The sequence below is a fragment of the Momordica charantia genome (genome assembly GCF_013281855.1).
Source record: "Momordica charantia cultivar OHB3-1 chromosome 6 unlocalized genomic scaffold, Mcharantia_2.0 BLBB01000006.1, whole genome shotgun sequence".
In the NCBI taxonomy this organism is placed as follows: domain Eukaryota; kingdom Viridiplantae; phylum Streptophyta; class Magnoliopsida; order Cucurbitales; family Cucurbitaceae; genus Momordica; species Momordica charantia.
The window spans coordinates 31,146,257-31,163,133 of NW_028275164.1; the positions used below are offsets into that span (position 1 = coordinate 31,146,257).

General features: G+C 32.6%; 1 protein-coding gene across 1 annotated transcript; it reads left to right on the forward strand.

The window, feature by feature from the left end:
* Window positions 1-8,528: 8,528 nt before the first annotated feature.
* Window positions 8,529-11,706, forward strand: LOC111026064 (ACT domain-containing protein ACR8). The gene is made up of 6 exons (XM_022304032.2): window positions 8,529-8,949; window positions 9,590-9,750; window positions 9,854-9,921; window positions 10,027-10,593; window positions 10,686-10,790; window positions 10,896-11,706. Exons 1-6 carry the CDS (start codon window positions 8,879-8,881, stop codon window positions 11,256-11,258), a joined length of 1,335 nt encoding a protein of 444 aa, XP_022159724.1. The 5' UTR covers window positions 8,529-8,878; the 3' UTR covers window positions 11,259-11,706.
* Window positions 11,707-16,877: the final 5,171 nt, after the last annotated feature.

The window sequence follows — 16,877 nt, forward strand, 5'->3', positions numbered from 1 at the left end:
TTTGATTGGATAGAAACTGCAGAAGATATATAACAACGGTAATATTTTAGAAAAAGCGGTAATAGTATCATAAATATTTCCAAAAATGGTATGTGAATGTAAATAGCCCTTTTTTATTTGTGTCTACTCCAAAAATTCCAACACACGTATAAAAGAGCATATCTATTTAGCTTGGATTTTTTTAAAAAATCTATAGTTAAATAAAATTTCATAAGATAAAAATTTGAATATGGTTAACTACCACATTAGAGGGAGAGAGAGAGAAGAAAATCCTTATGCATATATATATATATATATATATATATTTTTTTTTTTTTTTGAGTACGAATTCCTTATGCATATCTATGATTAGCTTAGCTTAGTGTTTAATGTGGAACAATGATAACACCATACACTATAATAAAATATTTGAAAAAAATGGAGTTTTCTTGGGATGAAAGTTAATTACAACATACTAGCTTTTAATTACATGGGATCAAAAGTTGGCCATTTCACTTTAATAGGATTGGAGGATTTAAGTTGCTTTCGTTCTTTACATTTCATTATCTGAAAATTGACTCTATTATAATATAACAAAGTAAGATACTAGGTGTCAAAATAATATTGATAGAGCCCAGAGGGTTGGATTCTGACCAAGATATTTATTTCAATCCAAGTTGTTTGAGATTTTATTATAAAAGAAAAATCTGATCCTATCCACCATCTTATATACAACTAAGCCACAAATGAATCATATCTTAAAATTGATATCTTCAACATGGAATCTTACTAAAGATATATTGTTCAATAAGAGTTTTATGCTCTAACCTTACCCTTTTACTCTTCCTTTTTTCAAGTAACTATGTTTAGGTTGACTACCGTTTTTTAATATTTGTTATAACTTATAATATAGATACTAATTAAAATTTGGTTGAATTATAATTTTAGTATCTAAATTTTTAAAACATATTTTAGCCTCTCCAATTTTAATAACTTTTGAGTTAGGAATTAACCAAAAGAAAACATTATATGCTTTGTAGTTGATAACATTAGGGATAATAATAGTTCATGACATGAGCCAACATAAGCATAGTTGAACAATAAATTAAATAAATGTCTTTTCTATTCTATTATCCGGTTGGCTTCCACTCTTCGTTGATAACTCAAATTGAAAAAAAAAAAATCATGGATTATATGTCACTCATATATAGCAATTAAGTAAACATATAGTCTAAGCATGTTCAATAATAGTTAAAAAGGAAAACAAAAAACTTCTAGGAAATTAGATGCTCCAAAGTAATTGTAAATCACAATCACACGTTACAAACTTGAGATTAAAGGGAAAAAGCAAAAAATGACACAAGAATTTAGATTGGTTCACCCTAACATTTTATGGGCTACGTATGTCCAGTCTTTCGCTCATATACGGTTCCATTATAATTAGAGATTGGATACAAGACACTCAAATATCTCTCCAGATATTCACCCACTAAAGGTCCCAATAAAAATCCTCTAACTTCTGAGTATTATAACACACTATATTTAGGTACATGAATGAAAAACTCACAAGAATCAAGATCTAATTACCCGAATATGATGATCTTAATCTATCCCGACGCTGCTGTGAATACCCCGAGCAGTCGCCTCAATTCTGCCATAAAACTACTCTGAAAATGATTTAGAACGGTTCATACAACCCTAAAACTAGAACTGCATATTTATAAATTGTTGATAAATCACCATGGCGCTACGGACGTAAATTTCGTTTGAGTGCGCACATCACAACAGCGCTGCCTCCTCGGTCCTCCTAGCCTTCATGCCCCACTTCATCTATTTTCATTCCTACTTCGTCCCATCTCGTCTCTAGCTTATTCCGACGTCGATTAGACTCCACCAATCTCAACAAAACTATCATTAGAACCGATCCTACATTTTCATAATGTGGTATATTATCATGATTTCGTGCCTATTATTTCTATTCAAAAGACTTACTTGTACACTTTTTATGATATTATATAATCTAATCACTGTGTGAAATTATGTTTATCCTCAATAATGAGAAGATTATAAGTATTTAAAAATATTGTAGAAATGTCATCAACAGGAAAAATAAATGATGCGTGTTAGTTGGCCGAGTTTTATCCCACTCAATCTAGTTGGTTCCATCTCCAAAAAGAAAACATAAAAAACATTTATCTTGCAAAAAAAAAAAAAAAAATTGTCAACTAAAAAGTACTAATTAAAATACCCGACTAACCTTTAATTCCATCATAAATGATTAAATGAGACTCTAACTTCCTTTCTAACCACCATATTCCAATACAACTATGTAGCATACAATAATGTCCGCAACAAGAAAAATGAATAATGGCGTATTAATGGGCTAAGTTTTATGTCAAACAGTTTAGCTACTTCCCCTCCATCAAAATTTAAACACGAATTATATTATTAAAAAAATGTCATTCAGTACTAAAATATCCTATCAACTTTTTAATTCTATTGATAAAATTGAATGAGAGACTTTCCTTCTCAGCCACCGACTCAATTCACAATTTAAATAATTACAAATATTCAAATTGTATGATATTAAAAATAATTAGAAAACGTATTAGTTAGTTGAGTTATCTAACTCAATTTAACTACCTCCATCTTTAAAAAACATTAAACACATGTATATCATGAAAAAAAAAAAAACAGTGTCAATTAAAAAGTAGTAAATTATCCAACCAACAAAAGTAAAATTGAACGAGAGATTGTTACTTCTCAACCACAAGCTCAACTCACAAATAAGATAATTTAAGATTCAAGAAAACGTGACGATGTGATTCACTTTTGTCGCACTTAACTTATTCCGTTTCTTCTTCACAAAACACATTAAACACATGTAAACTAAAAAGTACTAATATATCCACCGAACCTATAATTCGATAAAAAAAAAAACCAATGAAATGAGATTATTAGATTCCTTTTTTAAACCACCAAGCCAATTCACAACCAATAATTTATTCTTATTCTTATTTCATACCAACAAGAAAGAAAAGAAAAAATGGGAGAAGGTGTTGAGAAGTCATTGTCCTATAATTCTTCCTATTTTGTCCTTCTCTTCCATCTCAAGAAACACAATTAATTTAATTCCGTCAGTAAGTTTTTTTTTTTGTGTGTGTGTGTTTATGGGACAAAGTGGGCATGGTTTCCACCAACCACACCCACTGCACATGCAAACTCTTCTACGCCAGCTTAGAACCCAGCATGGGTAAACTCGTCAATTTCCCTTTCATTATTTTTTCTTGTTTCACCGAAAATTAACGTGCCACGAGAGTCTCGTGAAGGTCACGTGTCGTGTGGCTCCCCATGCCCAATCAATTATCAATTCATATATATATTTGCACGTACCATTATCAAAGCTGTCACACTTTCATGGGGGGCTTCTTTACATCTATCCTCACAACATGAATTTAATAACTATTAACTACCACGCTTCTTCTTCATATAACTCTCTCGCAAAATAAATGCATACATATTTTAAATTGCTCCATCCACAAATAAACAATACGTAACTGTTGGATTTTATTAATAATTTTTTTTAATATTAAATAACAATAAATAACTACAACTTGATATATTTTTTTCTTTTGTAGAAGAGACCACCTTGGAAGAAAAGATAGATTCTTTGATCAAAAGATATGATTATTTAAATGATCACAAACAGTTTATATAAATATGTGGTTCATTAGTTATTTTAGAATATATAAAAATATTCCATCAAAATTCTACTTTTTTTATCTCAATTTAAATACTAAGAGTTTGTTGAGTGCTGTGTTTGGAGTGCTACACTGCATTTACAGATTAGTAATTCATTCTATCCTGAGAGACAATTGTATGTATCACAAATTCGTCTTAAAGTAACAATGCTACTGTTGGGTTCAAATTGTTTAATTTCATGTTTTTTTTTTAATTTCTCTACATTTTGCTCTAACAGTAACAATATCGATAAAATATCAAACATATTTTGACATATCGACTTAAATTTTTTTGATTTAATAATTACTCAATATAGTATCAAATTCAGATTACCAGAACGAGCATAGCTAGCATAACTCAATGGTAAAAACTAGACATATCTACTTCTTGAAATTTGGAGGTTTAAACTTTGGTAACCACTCATTTGTTATGCTAAACAAGTGTATATACATGGTACCAAAGAAGAGGTTTATGCATTTGAATCTTTGAAATTATATTTTCTTCTTAATTAATATTAAAGTGGAGTTGTCCCTTCTTTAGTTTGTTTTCAGTTAGAAAAAAATTAAAATTCTAAAGTTTCCTCTTTGATTAGCTATCCCTAAAATGTATAGTTCGACGGTTGCTTATAATTCTTATTATAAATATTAAGATTCTAGAGTACACAGCATCTTACTAATGTGGAAATGTGAAGATGTCGGTTGTGATCCATAAAAAATATACAAATCATACTAAAAGAAAAAAAGATATACTAATTATTTGACTCCTTTTTGTTAATATTTTATTTTGTGGTTATTAATTATATTATACCTACGGTTGATAGGGGCGTTGGAATCCAGCCTTGGAAGGCAAGGCAGCAATATTACCACAAAACAGTTGCTTTATTTTCACGCTTTCTGATTTTGCTTATATCTTTTCTCTCACTCCTTCAGTCCCACGTCACCCGTCTACTATTTTCCTCTGGGGAATCAACCACGCCCATCCGATGATGATCGGACGGTCCATCACTTCCGTACGTACGGGAACTGTCCAGTGTGCTGTACTCACCCAACCACAACCCAGACCAACCATCGCGTGACATCTGTCACTTTTGAATCATTCTTTAATCAGTGGTCAACGGGGTTTCCCCTTTCCCGGTCCAGCCATTTGATTTTTTACTGTTACTCTATTTTTTTTATTTTTTAATTTCTAGAAGTTTGATTTGTTATCCTAATCCCTTACTTACCCCTTTTACTTGGACAACAAATATCCCTTTCTTCAAATTTATTTATTTATTTAAAGTCGTTTTACCAAACAAAAGTTTATCCCATTCCCAACCACTTGTTTCGGGATTGAATGAGTTTCATTTCATAATTTCTTATTTAATCAATATGATATCGTTTCTTTATTTTTAGTCCAATAGATTTGTATGTGATTTAGGAAACATATTTGATTAGGTGTTTTTTTTTTTTTTTTTTTTTGCAAATCTGCAAATTCCATTATGATAATGAAGAAAATACTGCAAAGGACTCACGATTTCCTTTTCTATATTTTCGTTCTTTTTTCTTTTCTTTTTCTTTTTTGAAAAATATCATATATAAAACTCACCAAAATACTTTTACAATTACCAAACGATACAAAATAAACAAACTGGGTCTTGTTGAAGACAGAGTGAAGAAACTCCCTCCCTCAAAAACTGGTTGTGTGTTTTTTATTTTTCTAATTTACTCCTCTAAAAATTTTCAAATTTTCAAATTTTCAAAATTGAAATATTTTATATATTTAAATTTAACACTGCAGCGCACCAAAATATACCAAAAAAAGAAAGTAAAATCAGGCCAATGTCACATTCTGTGAACACCAACTTTTTCCCACTCAATGTTTGATATCTCAATTCACAATATTTTGATACACAACATTAATTCTCCCTTTGACGTGGCTTTTTCAAGCTTCAATTTAACATACTTGAATCCTTGAGGTTAACTTTCACCAACTCAATACTTCGAATAAACCAAACATATATAACATAACAATATCAAAACTAAAATAAAATAAGGGTATTATTAACCTTGAAGGTAAATAATACCTCTAAATATTTATTAGAATTGACTAAAATATAATAGAGAAGCCAATTATTACAAAAAGTAATTTATCAAACAAACTCAACAAAATTGTAATTATTCAACTAAGTGACTCATTATAGTCTAATAGATATAAATCTTAATATCTCGTATATGTATCTAAACATAATCTAATGTTTCAAACTTAAAAGATTCAGAAAAATTTGCAAACATAAACCATTCATGTAAAATTCATTTAAAATCATAGCAATAATTTAACTTAGAAAGCAAAATTATGAAGTACAAAATTAGTTGCAGACATAAAAAATCGGGAAATAAAATTTGGTCAGTAGATTGGTGCAATGCAAAATTGAAAATTATTATATAACTAAAGTATTTGCAGAATTGCAGACATAAAAAATCGGTAAATAAAATTTGGTCAGTAAATTGGTGCAATGCAAAATTGAAAATTATTATATAATTAAATATAACTTAATTAATTAAGGGATCTATATTTCATGAAAAAGCTGTAGTTCTAAATCCACCTCTTCAAAAAAAGGAAAACGAAAAAAAAGATGTTATAAGAATAATAATGATGCGTTATAATAATATTTATTATTTCGTAATATAGAAATTAGTTAGTTGAGGCGGTGAAGCAAACATGTTCTGATCAGGTGAGAGAGGAAAACATGGTGAGAGGGTTTTGCGGAGAAATCTGCGGCGCCGCTGTATGGGATCCGAACCCGAATCCCTCGCGTTCTGTCTTCAAGTTTTTCCGAATTTGGCGCCACTCCCATCAACGGTCAAAAAGCGGTGCCGTCGACACACCCACAAAAATTGGCGGGACTCCCCATATTTTAATATTTCAAAACCAACAAATAATAATAAAATAAAATCTCCAGTGGGCCCCACTGCTCTCGACTTGGCTGTCGACTACGTGTCAGCGGTCCTTTCCACAACTCCCACCAGGGGTCCCTTCGTCGCTCCAAAAGCCACGCCACACTACCCCAAGGGTATTTTAACTTTTCCCCTTCTCAAAACTCTTTTTTTTTTCCACACACACACACGAACAATTCTTAATTTTTCTCTTCTTTTAAATTTTAATGATGATAAATTATTGCCACGTCGAAATGAATAGGATGAGGGAGTGGGGCCCACCAGCGTTCCATTGAGCGGGAAACGGGTGACATTCATTATTCTCCCGCCAAAGTCCCCACTTGAGAGAAAAAAGAGATACAGTGAGAAGTTTTTGAAGGTCGATCCAGACACATGCAGTGCAGCCGCCGCGACGTGTCGTATTGAAACGACGCGTCGTCTTGTCCGGACAGTTAACGGCTATTCGTTATTGGCAAGCCAGCCCATGCCTTTGAATTTTTAAGCGGCGAATTAAAAGTAGAACATCCTCCCGGCCCCCCCCCCCCCAACCCAACCTTGCCTTTTTCTCTTAAATATACACCGGAATGGACGGCGTAACATTTAAATTCTAATTCCTAGACCCACGCCCCACTCACTTGCCTTTTTTTTATTATTATTATTTTCCCTTTCTTTTCCCCTTCTTTGCATTTGTGGCGTGCCACGTCATACGGAGTCGGTGACGGAGATTAGATTCCTCCCAACCGGCAAACGTGTTTCCTGCGGTGGAGCCCACGTCGACGGACCAGTTCTCCCTCTCGACACGTAGGATGCTAACCGTGCCGTTTCGGGGAATGATGCCATGGCTACGTCATCGGAATGAGTTGTCTTTCTCCCGTCAACCCAATCAAAATCTGCCACGACTGAAATGAAAGCACGTGCGTCGATATTACGAATTTACCCTCCTCGCGAGTGGGGAATATGCTTTGAATCAGGGATTTGGAATTGGAATTGGAACTGAACAATCTTTGATTTAACAACAAAGAAAGAGATCCCTCCCCCCCCATCTTGTCTACACAGCGGGAGATCAAGATGTGGTCCATTCCATGTTTTCCTCCGTGGCTATTTAAGTATTTCCATATATTTGGCACAGCCGCACAATACTCATTTTCAATTTCAAATTGTCACCTCATAAACCTAGTTTTAATACTTTTAGGAATTTTTGTTTTTTAATTTTCCATTAAATTTTGTACTTCCAGATTTGAGTCTTCGATTATTTGGAAAAACAAATCCATATATTTTTTAAAAATTTTGGTTTAAATAGTTTTTTTAGTGCAATTTGTTTGAATTTTGTGGGGGAAGAAAAGCGGTGTCGTCACGTGTGGACGTCATTATTCCGGTCGGCAAATCCATTCCCTAATTAATTAGCAAGCTAAAGCCGGTCTCGAAGAGGGAGCAGTGGGGCCCGCAAGTACCACGTGGACGTTCCCCGCCATCGCGTTTCACGTCTGACAAATCGGCACGATTTCTTATTTCGGTAGCTTACCAATCCCCTATTTGAGTCAATTGCAAGCGAGAGATATTAGACAACCCTAATTGAAATCACACGCGGCATCCTGCGTGGACGCACCGTCTAATCCTATTGGGCATAGTACACGTGTCGCGCTGCTGGTTAATCCTTTTTTCCTGCTCGGAAAAGAGTTGTGGCCCATTGCAGCGAGTGGAATTAAAATGCGAGAGAAGAGAGTAGTGCAGCGGGCAGTCATTCGGTGCGGCAAACCTCACGCCTTCTACGCGTGAGCCCAGGCCTGGCCGTGGTTCGATATTCTTATATATTTTATATTATATTAAATAATTGAATATTTCTTTTTCCGAAAAAGGGGAAAATAACAAATTAGTTGTAAATATAAGTGCGACCATCCTGGATCCAGAGAGTCAAGGCCAAGCGTGCTTTGCGCTCGAAAGAGAGAGAGTACTTGCTCGTCTAGAGAGAGAAACTCACAGTGAGAGAGACGACAGGCGACTGGCGACCGTCGGCGAGGCCGCTGTCCATGGTGATTTGGTCCGACGTTTGGAACGAGTAACGCGAACGGAAAGTTTCGAGGATAACGCCATTTTTGTAAGGGGTTTTGTTTCACTTGGCGAGAGATCGTTGTTCCGCTGCTGCTTCTAGAGATTATCTCCCCTGGTTCCTGATAGAGAGAGATTTGGCGTTTCAACTGGTGTAATTGGCCTTAGGTTTTTACTCTACGGCGGGAATTGAGAGTAATATGGTGGGGATGGAGTGGCCTGGGAGTCTTGATGAATACGAAAAACTTATCAATCGGATTAACACTCCGAGGTTGGTTTCTTTCTGTCTCTTGCAGTTTCTCTTGCCTGTACTGGTTTTCAATTTTCATTGTCGATCGTTCAATTTCATGGTGTTCTGCTTCGGTAGTAGCATGATTTTCCGGTCAACAGTATGCTATTTTTGCCTTATTTTGATCATCCTGTGCGATTTTCTCCTCCTTTCGATCTTTTAGTGTTTGGTTTGAATTAGTTTCCGATAAGCAATCACCGAGTTCCTATATCGGGGAACAGTGTTGGCTTATTTTCAGCACCGTAATCTTTCCTTTCCTTTTCTGAGAAATTTCTTTTGCCACACGTTTTCAGATACGGTCCGACTCCGATCTCTGCGTTCACACGCTTCCAATTGAGAAGAAATTTGAAATTAACCGGAAATTTCTTTTCTCTCTTCCATCTTTCTACTTTTCAAATTGTTTATAGAATATATCGAAACTCCCTCGTATAAACGTAGCACCAGTCCGCATCAAGTCTTTATTATTTTATGATTTGTTTGACTCTGTCTAGCGAGATCATTCAAACATCTTTACCGAGACTTTTCAGAGACCCTTGTGGCTCCTTATTTTGTAATTTCAAAAACTATGCATAAAAGTAATTTAATGTCGATGTAACTTGACCTGTCGCTACCTCTTTTGCAGAGTGGTGATCGACAATGCCGTTTGCAAAACTGCGACTCTGGTCAAGGTTGACAGTGCTAGAAGGCACGGAATCCTCCTGGAAGCTGTACAAGTGTTGACCGACTTGAACCTTTCAATTCAGAAAGCTTACATTTCTTCAGATGGAAGGTGGTTCATGGATGGTAAGCTTATCTGTTTTTTTCTCGCTAATGGCAATTCATGCCAATCAATAGTCATTTGTTTAATTTCTGAATGAAATTCCCACAATCTTAATTTTGCTGGCAGTTTTTCATGTGACTGATCTTGACGGGAATAAATTAATCGACGAGAGCGTTATTAGCTACCTTGAGCAGGTAAATTAACAGGCTCCATACCCCATTTAGTATTAAGCATCTAGTGAATGCTTCTGTGAACCATATTCTCTCTGTAACCTATTTGCCTTTGGGGTTCTCTTGCAGTCACTAGCTACGATTCACTGTGGCAAACCCACCGTCTCTAATGGCTTGACGGCCCTTGAGCTAACTGGCACAGACCGTGTTGGTCTTCTTTCTGAGGTATTTGCAGTGCTCGCTGAGCTTCAATGTGATGTTGTTGAGGCCAAAGTATGGACTCACAATGGCCGAATAGCTTCTTTAATATATGTCAAAGACTGTAATTCCGGTTCCCCTATCAAGGACTCCCAGAAAATAGACACCATTGTTGGACGTTTGAGAAATGTTCTAAAAGGAGATGATGACATTCTATATGCCAAGACTTCTGTCTCCATGACAGACACCCATACCGAACGAAGGCTACACCAGATGATGTTTGCTGACCGCGACTACGAAAGGAAGCCTGTCCTTCAGCATAGTGATGATTCACCTGCAGTCACCGTTGAGAATTGTGTAGAAAGGGGTTACTCAGTGGTGAATGTCCAGTGTAAAGATCGAATGAAGCTATTATTCGATGCTGTCTGCACGTTGACGGATATGGATTACGTAGTTTTTCATGGTCTCATCAATACTGAAAGGGATAGAGCATGTCTGGTAATTGTCCTCCCTACTTTCTGGGTTGGTATTCTTTCTTGATGGTTCAATCATCTTGTTAGTTGACATCATCTGTCTTTCATTTTCATCAGGAATTTTACATCAGACACACCGATGGAACTCCAATTAGTTCCGAGGCTGAAAGGCAGCGTGTCATCCAATGCTTACAAGCTTCGGTAGAGAGAAGGACATCACAGGTGCATCACTTGTTCAAGCTTGTTATTTATTAATCAAATCCCTCGTTGGATGTATATATTCTTGCAGATGTTGACATTTTAGTATGTTTTTATGTTTATTAACAGGGTGTGAGGTTGGAGTTATGCACAACCGATAGGCCATGTCTCTTAGCAGATGTTACCAGAACATTTAGAGAGAACGGTTTAAACGTTACAAGAGCAGAGGTATCCACATCAGCTGATGTCGCTCTAAACCTCTTCTACGTAACAGATGCACTTGGAGGTGCAGCCGATGCAAAAATAATCGACTCTGTGCGGGAGAAGATCGGGTTGAGTAGCTTGAAAGTGAAGGAACTGCCATCAATTTCTCAACAAAAGACAGAAGGGGGCGAGCAGGCTGCCAGTGTTGGTGGGGCCGTTTTGTTATCTCTTGGGAGCATGTTGAGAAGGAATCTCTACAACTTGGGATTGATCAGGTCATACTCGTAAGCCGAGCATCAAAAGAAAGAGAAAAAAAAAAGGAAGTAACCATTACCAATTGATGAGTTATACAAGATTTGTCCATATGTCTACTTTTTCCTCGCATATTCTTTGCTTGAAGTTTGAGCATAATTGTGTACATAAAAAAGAATCAAAATTTGAAGGAAGGAAAGAAAGGGTAGGGCCTTTGTTGATAGTACAAGTTGGGTTGGGTTGGTGGAGTTATTTGATGTATAAGAAAGGCATATTTGTGGAGGAGAGGTAAAAGAACAGGAGAAGAGAACATGTTGAAAAGGTGATGGGTAAAAGAGTACTGTTTTATCTTTATAGGTCTGCTGCTAGCTGGAAGACCAATGTTAGGTAAGAAGGTAAGAAGATATGGTTGGTTGTATACAGCTTAACACATTGTACATAACACCCCATTTCAAGTACTTTAATTGAATCAGTGGTTGACTTTTTCTCTCTCTAAAATCTGAATGCCAAGTTTGCATTTAATTATGAATCAGGCTACTCTTCTTGTCGTTCTGCAACTGAAAGTAGTCAAAGATGCCAAAGATTAAGCGAATGCGTAGGGCAAGGGAGACGGCTAATTGTCGTTACTGGCCTTTTGTTTTATTGTCTTCAAAACAGGGGAAACAACTCTAAAGAAATCATTATGAATTTGAATATCTTAATGCAAAGTTTCAAGTTTTTCATATAAACTCAACAACTCACAGAAAACAGCAGGGGCTTTGTCTCAAATTAGAACCCACTTGTATTAAAATGAAAATTTTCAGATAAGAAGAGTTGTGGTCCAGTCTGTTGGTTTGAACTTTCAGAGCATAAAAATGGGTGTCGTTTTTTGACGGAAAACGCCAAAGCTTCTGCAGGCAGAATTCCGGGCGCCGGCGGCGAGGGAATGGCCAAAGCCAAAGCCAAAGCTGGCTTTTCCAATCACATAAAATAAAACCAAAAAAGGAAAAAGAGGAGCTCGAGAAGCAGAAGCACACCAATATGCGAGTGCTGGGCCTCTTTTTTTGATCCCACGGGGCCGAGAGGGCTCTTCTTTATAGACACCTTTTTTTTTTTGTTCTATTGTCTTTTCACTGTTGTAATGTAATCTTGTGTTCTAAATATAGGGTTTATATGTGTAGGATTGGTGTTGGGGGTCCCAAAAGGCCACAGCTTTCAGCCTTTTTCTTTACCCCAATTAATTTGTTTGTTTGTTTTCGTTTCGACAGTGGTTTGGTTTTGGTCCTTTTCCACTCCCCTTTAAATTTGGTATGAGATTCTGCTGCTCGGAAAATGGGTCTGGAAACCAAGGAAAAAAATAAAAGAACATGAATGACAAAAACCTTTTCGGTATGGTCAAAGGAAATTGTGTGGATTGTACATCTTAGTATTTTCTATTTTTACAAGTTGTTCGTCCAATTTACTATTGGGTTTGGGAGTATTGATATGATTTGAAATTACCAAATTGTTCCTTTAATTTCCAGCATCAAGGAATTAAAAATTTATTTACATCAAAAAAGAGCCATTGTTGAAACTAGCTTAAGTGATTAAGAGAAGTGTCAATCTCGCCTAAGAATTGAAGTTAAAAAAGAGTTATCTATTCCAATTGTTACGCATTAAAGTGGATTACATTTTTTTAGCAATAAAGTTTTCTTTACCTCTTCCTCTCTTTTGATTTGGTCCATGTAATTTTGCTGCTCTTTTAATTTTAACAGACAATATACAAAATGTCATTATTGATATGTAGGAGGTGCACTATATCATCATGTATGATCTAATTTGTATAACTCAAATATATACATAGGTCGGTACAATTCAACCTAACATGTAAAATTAGGAAAAGAATTATGTCATACATGTGTTTTGCAAGACAACTTTTTAGCCTAGGTCTTGTCTATTCTTTCATTATATTATTTCGGTTTGAATTTAAATGGGAGAATCTTTGAGCTGTCTTTGTTTATTTGAAGCCATTTTTTATACAGAGAGAAAAAAAAAACATCTCTTTGATCCTTGTTTGAAACCTTTTTAAGGTATGAAATTTTGTGTGTTCATAAGTATTGGGGGAGTTTGAGTTCGTTGTTAGGCCAACTCAATCTGAAAAAAAATAATAAAAATAAAAGAACATTTTTAGTTTATGTAAGTGATAGTGTTCATTTATTATGTCTCTTTTACTTCACTTTTTTCCTTTTTTTTGTTAGTCTTTCAGAGTTTTATAGTATAAAAAATATATTTATTGATTTGTGTAGATGAATAAAAGACTATATTTTGGAGTCTAAAAGTGGGGATTTCAAGTTTAGAGAGTAAACAACATTGCATTAGAAATTAAAAATCACTCCCTTCAATACTTGCAAAATTATATGATGCTTGAGCAAAAAAAAAAATCTTACTTGTATTAAAATTTTCATTATTTTAACAATATTGTTTCTAATAAAAAAATTGCATTAAATTTTTTTAAAAAAAAACTTACTTTTGCTAAAATGGCCTTGGAACCTCATGGGAATCTTTACTTTTGGGCTTAGGGCTAATAAGGCCACTGCATGTTTTCCCATCTTCAAATTTAATGGGCTTTATCTTCAAATGTATAATTGCTTACTTTTCTAAAAATAAAACCCTTTACAAATAATGTTTTAATAATTATTACATCTAATTTGATAAATATTAAATCATACAAATGAAAACTTTAACAGAGTTTCTTTTAACGTCAAAATCATAAAAAAATAGTTAAATCAATGCAATGTCTTAGTAGTAATAAGTTATTTCGTAAACTTTTTATTATTCATATCAATGATTGGTAATTAAATAATAGTAAAAAGAAAAATAGAATAAAATTTTATATTTGTTCATTTCTTACTCGATGTAGAACTAATTGGGTCTTAATTCAATAATAGCGGAATGGGCTTAAATTTAAAAGCCCATAACCTCACCGAAGGCCCAAGACATCACTGCAAGTGACAATGACTACAAATAAATAACAAAAAAAAAAGAAATAAAATAACTATCAATTTGTGTTAATTACTCGACAAGATATTGCTATTATATAACCTTGAAATAGACCATCAATCGCCACTTACTTAAAAATAAATTAATTAACTAATCTTTTCAAGTAATTATTTTCTTTATCATAAAGAAAGTTTTTTCCACTGATTAATAGAAGTTATTAATTAATTAATTAATTAATTAATTAATTATTAACCTTATTTATTTTATTAATAATTAGGTGGTTTGAAATAAAATAAAATAAAATAAATTTTGATTTATTATTTTTCCTATTAACTTTTTTTTTACAATGTTAATAGAATTTCTATTTGTTTGTTCTTTTACTCATATATTAATGGTAAAGTTTGTAAAATTATAAAATGACATAAAATTTTGATATTTATTTTCTAGAAATTAATTTCAAGTGAAACTAAAAGATTTTTTTTGGATAAAAAAAAAAGAATGAATGATTACCAATATATTATGAAGAAGTGGTTATTAGACGTATTTTTATTTCTCTCTTCAAAAAATAAAAAATAGAAAATAGAAAACTATGACCGGGGAACACGAAAGAGAATATAATAAGATAACATAATATAATTGATAATATTATATAAATATTAATAAAATAACTCAGTATTGTTCTTATCTAAACCCACTTTAATTAAAATTTCTCATCTTTTAGTAATATTATTTTATTGGGGGATGGGAGATTTTACTTTTAACTTTATCTTTTGAACACAACTTGGAAATAGATACCTTTCATTCATTAGGAATATTAAACTCATTTATAAGAAAAAAAACATATATCTTTTAATTTTATATACTTATATATACTTGGTCAATGGTTGTGGCTATATAATAAAATAATTTTATTATACACTTAAAATTGGGTTTCTCTAATCTCTAAACAAATTTAAATTAATAATTTTAGCATGATTAAAATAGTTATTAATTTAATCTTGTGAAATGAATATTGGTAACCTTCCACTCTTGGGGTTTGGGTGGCAACAAGTGGTCGTCCATTTATAATTTAAAATGAATGAGTTATTAGTGATTATAATCTTTAATTAGTAGTGCTTGCAAAACGTAGCAAAAATAATAATAATAATAAATAAGAATTTTCAAAAGTAAAAATCACTTTCTAATTTTGTAACAATAGCATCAACTTGTTTAATATACTCTCGAGGAACACACCCTAAATGATATTTGAAATATATATTTGATATATTAATAAACACATGATTTGATATTCGATTGTTGTGTTTGTAAATATTCATTTAGAGAATATGTACATCATCTTAACAGGTTGAGCGCAATCTCTTGTAGTTTCCAAATTATTTTATTTAAATATACTTTAATTGAATTTTTTCTTATAAAATAAGAAGACGAATAATAATATGTAAAATAATAACTAAAACTTGAAAACATAAATATTATAATGAGATGAATTTTAGTTTTCTAGATTTTATTTGTGCTGTTATTGATTGTTTCAGAGAAAAAAAAGATTATGCTATTAATAATTTAATATTCATAATTATAAAAAAAGGTTTTTGTATTTACAATCGTTCTAAATTTAATTTTCAGTTATCGTTATTAATAAAGTAATTTTAATGTAAGCACATGAGATTTAAGTTAAGATTGAATATCTATTAAATTAAAAAAAAATTAAAAGTTTAAAAAAGTTGTAATATGTATAAATAGAAGTCAGTCTATTTCCAAATTCCAATTTAAAAAAGAAAAGGAGAAAAGAGTTCTATTTTTAAAAATTATTCTATTGCTTTACAGTCCCTTGTTAGAATAAGAAAAGTTGAAGCGCACTTCAAGTTAATATTAAAAAAAGTTGGGGTCATAAATGCAATTTCTAAAACATTCAGTAATTATTATTAGGAAGCCTCTAGGAAATGGACAAAACTCATAATAAAATTGTATTTTTAAAGAAAACATTATATGCTGCCCTCCATCACGAAGTATGGTTTGAATATAAAATTAGTTAAATTTAGTGAAATTCTAAGTTACAAACTGCTAAACAAGGCTGATCCAAAATATGTCAGGATTTAAATTCGTATAAAGATAATTTCAATGCATTGATAATAATATCAATTTATATCTTTTGATATTAATTTATTTTATAGTTCTATATAAATATATAAAAAAAAAGAGAATAAACTGTTTATAATATATTATACCGCGAAGGATCTTTTAAAGTCAGTATAATTTTATTGGATGGAATTAAGATTTAAACTTATTTCAACGAATCAATTTGTTAATTGACTAAAAAATAATTAACCTGTTTTACATATTAATTAAATTATACGATGAAATCAAGAAACGTATACAAAGATATTCCATGTCAAAAATGATGAAAAAAACAAAAATCTATAAACTCATAATTGAATAAGGAAAATATTAAGAAAAATTGTGTATTTTCTTCTGGGTGAAATAAAAATTAACCTATTTAATTAGAGCTAAAACTATAGCTTTTCTTTTTCGAATTTCAAAAATCAAATTATTTACCAAATAAATTGTTTTATATGTTATTTTCAACTTAATGTTTAATTAATAATACTCTGTTGAAGGAGTCGATATAAATTAAAAGGATTGATTAATCAAGTATTAACTTTTTTAACTTGAGCATAATTCAGCCATAATTTACCTATG

What these genes read in the sequence shown, in the direction of transcription:
- LOC111026064 (XM_022304032.2), top strand. Translation starts at nt 8,879, where the DNA reads ATGGTGGGGATGGAGTGGCCTGGGAGTCTTGATGAATACGAAAAACTT. An exon ending in AATCGGATTAACACTCCGAG is followed by an intron (nt 8,950 to 9,589) that starts GTTGGTTTCTTT and finishes CCTCTTTTGCAG; the next exon opens with AGTGGTGATCGACAATGCCG. An exon ending in TGGAAGGTGGTTCATGGATG is followed by an intron (nt 9,751 to 9,853) that starts GTAAGCTTATCT and finishes TTTTGCTGGCAG; the next exon opens with TTTTTCATGTGACTGATCTT.